At 33.7% G+C, this 7,930-nt stretch overlaps 1 protein-coding gene across 1 annotated transcript in view; it reads left to right on the plus strand.

The window, feature by feature from the left end:
• LOC120417332 (PDZ domain-containing protein 8) overlaps positions 1-7,230 on the plus strand; it is a 65,404-nt gene extending 58,174 nt beyond the window's left edge. Inside the window, exon 9 of the mRNA XM_039579318.2 lies at positions 6,507-7,230. Within this exon, the coding sequence (XP_039435252.1) occupies positions 6,507-6,586 (80 nt within the window). The 3' untranslated portion in view covers positions 6,587-7,230. The remainder of the gene's footprint in view (positions 1-6,506) is intronic.
• Positions 7,231-7,930: the final 700 nt, after the last annotated feature.

The raw sequence follows: 7,930 nt of genomic DNA on the forward strand, positions 1-7,930 counted from the left end.
TTTGCAACTTTCAGTTTCTTTGATTAATAATAGAGCAATTCCATCTCAAATCAGGATTTTTTCTGGTACTTTTGTACCCGACCCTCTCCGATTTCAATGAAACTTTGTAGACATGTTATCCTAGGCCTATATAAGCCATTTGTGTGTATATGGAGCCAATTGTACTCGAAAATGACATTTGAAAAGGGCGTAAGATATTTAGATATTTTTGTATACTGTAATTTAAAAATGACTGTATCTCGAAGCCGTTGCATCGTACCAAAAAGTGGTCAAAGACAAACTTGTAGGAAATTGGACGGGCTTTCTGAAAAAAATACACTGAAAGAAAAATACACGCCACTTTTATGATATTTTTCAGTTTTTATGTTTAAAATTTAAATTTTAAGGTGAAGTCACGATTTTTTTTTCGTTCAAAATTTTTGAGGAAATAGCCTAAAATGTTACAAAAAGACTCACGAAAAATGCAGGATGGTATGTCTCTTCTAAAAAAATACAAAAAACATTTACTGAAACTGTTTTTTTTGAAAAGTGATCTAAACGTCCAAATGTTCGAAAACCGATAGTGGGAATCGATTCTCCAGACAATTTTACATAAAAGTCTCCATATTGATCATTGTCCTAAGTCCAACCCTTGCGAAGTTACAGCGGTTTTAAAAATAAAAACGTTGAAAAAACAGCTTTTTTGGTGGTTTTTGGCATTTTCTTTATGACAGACTTGATTTTTCAGTCTCGAAATTATTTTTACCGGAAAGCTCGTCCAATTTCCCATAAGATTGCCTTTGACAGCTTTTCAATTTGACTCGTTTTAATATTTACGTAAGATGATTTACTATCCAGAATTCTACCACACTGAAAAAAATATTCTGTTTTCAGTTATGAGTAATGTAATTAAGCTTATATTTGTAAGCCCATACATCCAATTGAAAAGCTGTCAAAGGCAAACTTATGGAAAATTGGACGAGCTTTCCGGTAAAAATATTTTCGAGACTGAAAAATCAAGTCTGTCATATAGAAAATGACAAAAACCACCAAAAAAGCTGTTTTTTCAACATTTTTATTTTTAAAACCGCTGTAACTTCGCAAGGGTTGGACTTAGGACAATGGTCAATATGGAGACTTTTATGTAAAATTGTCTGGAGAATCGATTCCCACTATCGGTTTTCATAAATTTTGACGTTTAGACCACTTTTCAAAAAAATAGTTTTAGTAAATGATTTTTGTATTTTTTTTAGAAGAGACATACCATCCTGCATTTTTCGTGAGTCTTTTTGACACATTTTAGGCTATTTCCTCAAAAATTTTGAACGAAAAAAAATCGTGACTTCACCTTTAAATTTAACTTTTAAGCATAAAAATTGAAAAATCCCATAGAAGTGGCATGTATTTTTCTTTCAGTGTATTTTTTTTCAGAAAGCCCGTCCAATTTCCTACAAGTTTGTCTTTGACCACTTTTTGGTACGATGCAACGGCTTCGAGATACAGACATTTTTAAATGACAGAATACAAAAATATCTTAATTACTTACGCCCTTCTCAAATGTCATTTTCGAGTACAATTGGCTCCATATACACAAAAATGGCTTATATAGGCCTAGGATAACATGTCTACAAAGTTTCATTGAAATCGGAGAGGGTCGGGTACAAAAGTACCAGAAAAATTCCTGATTTGAGATGGAATTGCTCAATAACAACATTTGTTTTTCCCAAAAAATAATTATTAAAGTTTCAATTTCTAAGAATTTTGACATGCCTTGAACCAATAAATTTTTTTTTAATATTTCTAAGGCACTTGTTTTTTTTTGGAAACAAGCAGATTTTTTAGTGACAGATTTTTTTTGCTGGTTTCAGTAAGATTTTTGTACACTTTTTTACAAGAATTTTTTTTTGAAAAATAATTGAAAATTGAAAAAAAGTTTTTCAAATATTATTTAAGATTGTTTGAATTCTTTACATTTTTGAGAGTAATCTGTCTTCTGCCGCAGATAATTATTAATATTTGTTCATATTTGATAATTGTATTTATGTATTGTAATTTAAACTAAATGAAGCCTAGAATAGTGGATTTTCTTGTTCAAAAAAATTGATCAAATAAACAAACAATCCACCTGCGTTGTCTGTTAGTTTTTTTTCTAGTCAAAATAAAACGTTTACAGTTTATTGCAAAGTTTACACTTTAATTTGTTATGAAAATGTAATTGGATAATTCTCCGCCAACTCACACAGCAGTTGCCTCGACCCCTCTTCGATTTGCGTGAAACTTTGTCCTAAGGGGTAACTTTTGTCCCTGATCACGAATCCGAGGTCCGTTTTTTGATATCTCGTGACGGAGGGGCGGTACGACCCCTTCCATTTTTGAACATGCAAAAAAAGAGGTGTTTTTCAATAATTTGCAGCCTGAAACGGTGATGAGATAGAAATTTGGTGTCAACGGGACTTTTATGTAAAATTAGACGCCCGATTTGATGGCGTACTCAGAATTCCGAAAAAAACGTATTTTTCATCGAAAAAAAACACTAAAAAAGTTTTAAAAATTCTCCCATTTTCCGTTACTCGACTGTAAAATTTTTTGGAACATATCATTTTATGGGAAATTTAATGCACTTTTCGAATCCACATTGACCCAGAAGGGTAATTTTTTCAGTTAGAACAAAATTTTACATTTTAAAATTTCGTGTTTTTTTCTAACCTTGCAGGGTTATTTTTTTAGAGTGTAACAATGTTCTAGAAAGTTGTAGAGCAGACAATTACAAAAAAAATGATATATAGACATAAGGGGTTTGCTTATAAACATCACAAGTTATCGCGATTTTACGAAAAAAAAAGTTTTGAAAAAGTTGGTCGTCATCGATCATGGCCGTTCATGGTCACCCGCGACACGGACGACGAAACAAAGAACGCAAAAAGTAACGTACCGCCCCTCCGTCAAGAGATATCAAAAAACGGACCTCAGATTCGTGATCAGGGACAAAAGTTACCCCTTAGGACAAAATTTCACGCAAATCGAAGAGGGGTCGGGGCAACTTTTCCCGATTTCGTGTGAGTTGGTAGAGAATTACCCAATTATATTTGTACATTGATACCAGTAAATAAAAAATTAAGGGGGAGGGGAGTGGGGTAATAAAGTTCTTGCAAATCAGTCAAGGGGGGAATGGATCGCAAAAGGTTGAGAAACACTGGTCTAAGGAATCCGAGGGTATCCCTGACGTCGATTTTTTTTATTGTCACCCTACTGTTCATCTGCACAACTCAAAAGCAAGGGTCCTGGGTCCTGGCTCCAAAAATACACATTCACTCGCGATCAAACGCGACGAAAAACTGCTCTGCCCCGTTTCCTACAGTTAGTCACTTTCACACCAACCGATACTGAATACTCTCTCTTTTCTCTCCCTCTCACACCAATCGGGTAGTACAGCGAATGGCTCAGAGAGGCGGATTGCGCTATGTCGCTCAAAACTGACTCGAAAAAGTCTGCGATCGGCTTTGTTTTGGTTATTGATTGAGTTGCTTGAAATCAAAAATATTTTGCAACTTTAATGACAACACAACATCAAAGACGGCAAACTGTGGTATACATTATACATAAACACAGATTGACAGTCAATAAAGATCACGCTCCAGTAGTGCAGGCCAAGTGAGCGCCAATGTGGTATTTTGTTAGATTCTCTCCTCTCTGAGCATATTCGTGTGTGACTCGGGTTGGCGGACGGAGTAGGCAAAGAAATTCACGAAGTGTTTGTTTCGCTAAGTGAAGCGATTGGTGTCGTTTTTGCTAGCGAATGGTTGCGCGCTCCAGTCGGCAAGGTTTCGTTCGGCGATGAGTGAGTTATTTCTGATATTTGAGCCGAGAATCTGGACTCTTGCTCAAAAACGCTGAAAATTCCGTATGTTTTAGATAAAAATGCAAATAAGTGCAAATGAGGATCAGAACAAATCTGGACATTTTTCTATTAGGTCCTATTACTAATTTGTGCAAAATAGTTGAATAAAGTGTTGATGGTGCCTGACAATTCATACAAAATCATTGAATTTTGTAAAGGAAAATGCTGCGAGGCAGAGGGTTTCAATCCTCGAAAAAATGCTTCGTCATTTGTGGATGGTGTTTTAGTAGTCGAGTAGTTCTCTAAAAAATCATTTTTTTCGCGATTTTTATAATTTTTATTTTTATTTTATTTTTATGAAGCATTGTGCATCATTATTTTCGCTATACATGTCTCCATTCACCCAAAATTCAGTGTCGAGAGAATAGATCAAAGCCATATTGAGAGCTCAAAGCCAAAATCGAAAGAATAATGCTAGCAACTCGCACAATCATAACAAATGTGTTCATTCGCTAGTTGAAACCATAAATCGCCAAGAATGTCATGCATCAGCATCTGACCCCTCCTTAGTCACCAAGCTGTGGTGGCCGAGGCAGTTTAGTAATTGGATTAGTCTGTCAAAGGGCTCTGGTTCGATTTCCGTAGTCGACACTTTTGGGTTTTTTGTTTAGCGGATGAACTTTTTTTTTGCAAATGAACCTCGAGGGATAAATTCTCTCGTCCATCTCGAGCTGTGTTCTCTGTGTCCGTGAACTCTCGCCTCGAGGCCATTATTCTCTCGGACGAGCGCTGCCCGGCTTTGGGTGTACAATTTTGAGGACTGGTCATACAAAATAGGTGTATTAGGTGACTTATCGGAAGGAAAAAAAATCAGATTTTTTATTTTACTATCGATCACTAAAGTTTTTCCCAAAATAAGATTTTTGAAGCCATAGTGCGTGGTGGTGTAAGATCTGGTTGAGGAGATATTATTGTTTGAAAAATCGAAAATATCGAAAATCTGGCCAAAGAAAATACCAAGAATATTTTTTTTAAAGTAATATCAAATTTACAATCCAATTTCATTTTTTTTTTAATAAAATGAACCGTTTTCAATAAATTACTTTTTTTAACTATAAAATTTCGATTTTTTAGGTTTTCTTAGTTAAAAAAAACTCTTCGAAGAAAAGCAACCGGAAATAAATTTTTTGAGTAGCTGCGAAAAATTCCTACAACTTTCTTACAACTTTGTGGAGAATTTAAATTCCCAGATGTAAAATAACCATATTTTTTTACTGTATACACTGTAATCCTCACAAAAAATTCGAATCAATGAAAATGAATGTCATTACGTGTACTATTTACCCTGTAATTCTCAACTTAATTTATAATGTTATTATAAATATGAAATAAGGAGAGGATGCTTCATTACATTATATTGTTGATGAAAGATTAGAAAATTTCGCAGGAGTTACAACAATAATCATTGAAAATGGGGGCAATAGATTTCGTGGTATTGTCATCTAAAAATTCCAGGGATGATTTAAAAACTAAACTATCTTTCAAAATACGCATGTCAATTGATAAGTATCAGGTTCATTCAAAAGTTGAGTTCTAGCACTAAAACACTGCAAATTTCTGAGAAGTATTTTTTAAATTTAAACTTGTGATATTATTTTGAAAATGACGAAATAACAAGGGAAATTTTCCAATCACATATATCTCCGTGTAGTTTAGCGCACTCAATCTGAATTTGCTCGTTTTTGGTTATATTTTTAGTTTTTAACACAAAAAACTTCAATTAAAATAATATCATAATGATACAGCTGACAAAAATTTTAAAACCTTGTACAGTCCATACTCGTTTATCCGAAACCTAGATTATCCCGAAATTTGATTATACAAAGTGATTTTTTTCAGAGGACTACGGGTCTGGACTGAATTGAACAATGTTTTATAATTAATAAGGCTGTTGCAAATATTTTTTGAAGTTTTTGTAATAAAACAGAAAATAAAATTATGTATCTTAACTTTTATTCGAGCTAAAATAAACATTCAAGGGGTCAATTTCAATCGCAATTTGCTAAAAGTGTAGATCAAAATATTTTCGATAATATCTACAAATTGTTTGAAAACTTGTCTTGCTCATCTGTCAGGATACAAGTGACGAATGACCATTTCAGGTTAAAGTCACGTCAATGAAATAAACAACAACTGTCAGGAGATAACGAAAACTGAAACCAAAATTCTTGAAAAAAAAACTACTAAATAAAACTCGACTGAATTTTCTAGCTTTTATTAAAATGATTTTAACATTTTTCTGTGGTTCTGTAAGACGATATCATAAATCGAGAATTTTAAATATTTTCTAAAGTAAATAAATAAAGTTTTCAATTGTTTTATTACTATTTCACTGTTTTTTGCATTATAAAAGCATGAGCCATTTTTTCATAGTTTAATTTTCGCATTTTAAATGCCATCCTCCCACCTGCCATTCCAAAAACGCCCCCGTAACAATAACATTGATAGTTGTAACGTACGTAAACACCTTGTAGATCGTAGTGCAAGAAAGCTGTAAATGAGACCAATCAATCCGCCGGAATTGTGATCCCAAACCAAGCGAACCTGATCCACCTGTCCTCTTACTAACACTGAAACATCTCTGTCTCCCGCTACTAACCTCTAACCGAACATCGAACACTCTCCGCAGGATCCACCGGAACGACTCCCTGGGAGAAGGAACTGTTTCGCAGGATGAACGCCGGACTGCCGCGTGAATCGTTCTTCTAGCGGAGGGGTGGATTCCCTCAGCAACGGTTCTAGCAGGACAAAACTAGTGAAATCTCATCAAAAAAAGGATTGAATTAAAAAATTTAACAAACTCAACTCACCCTTTCTCTATTGGTGTGACTTTTATCTACAGAAGAAGAAGAAGAAGGAGAAAAAACTGTTGTATTGTGTAGCTAATTTAACTTTCAATCAAAACAAATACGGAATGAAAATATCGTGTTCTAAGTTTTACTCGTTGGTATTTGGGCAAAGATTGTATAGGATGGTGGCTATCATTTTATATAACCAACTCATAGGCTAGACAATAGGAAGATAATGCACGACGGAAGGTAAGAATTGATGGTTTTAAAAAGTGGATCGAAACAAAACAAAAAATGATAAAAGAAAGCATCACAGAACGGCAGACCTTATAACACAAACGAATATTGAGCAAAAATTCGAGTTGTTTTACGAAGCTAGTCAATATATACATGACATCAATCAAATTGCTAGGATTAGGGATTATACAGTTATACATTGATGACTTGAGAATTGAGTGGAAATTGAGGCGATCCTGGTGAAACTCCCTGAGTTGGTTAGACTATAAGCTGAAATATTGGTGGCAAACAAGTATTATCAATAACAATAAAGTTTTACCGATGCAAGCTGGTGGTGGTTTTATTTGGAAAGAAAGAGGGGTAGGGGGAAAACCAGCAAACCGAGAAAAAATCTGGAATCAACTCCACGGCGAGAAATACTCGGGAATTCGACTGAAAAACCGGGAAAATATTTTAAATTTAGTTAAAATTCGACAAACTTTCCTTAAATGAATTTCATGTGTTCTTTTCTCTATAAAAATACTGTTCAATTTATTGTAAATGAAGAATTCGGGCAGACTATGTTTGAATTGTATATTAGACCCAAACAACCTGGATTCTTTTTTGTAAAGTATTCTATGATATTTTTCATTGCTGAATTTATATTTTTTTATTTCAAAATAAATGTTTAGTAAGATGGTAGTTTTTCGATCAAATTTGCGTATCAATAGTTATCAAATTCTGAATTTAAAAAAAAAACTTTATAATTTTTGAAGTTTATTTCAATAAGTCTTTAATTCAATTAGTACAATAAAAAACCGACTCATCAACCTTTTAATTTTCTTATGTACAGTACGTGTTCGATAACTGGGCTGATCGAAAAATGGCGAGGGGAGCATCGATGCATTGTTTTTTCTTAACAAGAAAATAAAATAAAGGTAAATCCAAAATATTTCCAGAGCATACCCTTTAAAGCTCTTTGAATTTGACATAAATTACATGAAATCTGGAAAATCGATTTTTAACTGTTGATATTATTTTCAACATT

Source organism: Culex pipiens, chromosome 3 (assembly GCF_016801865.2).
Source record: "Culex pipiens pallens isolate TS chromosome 3, TS_CPP_V2, whole genome shotgun sequence".
NCBI classification, from domain to species: domain Eukaryota; kingdom Metazoa; phylum Arthropoda; class Insecta; order Diptera; family Culicidae; genus Culex; species Culex pipiens.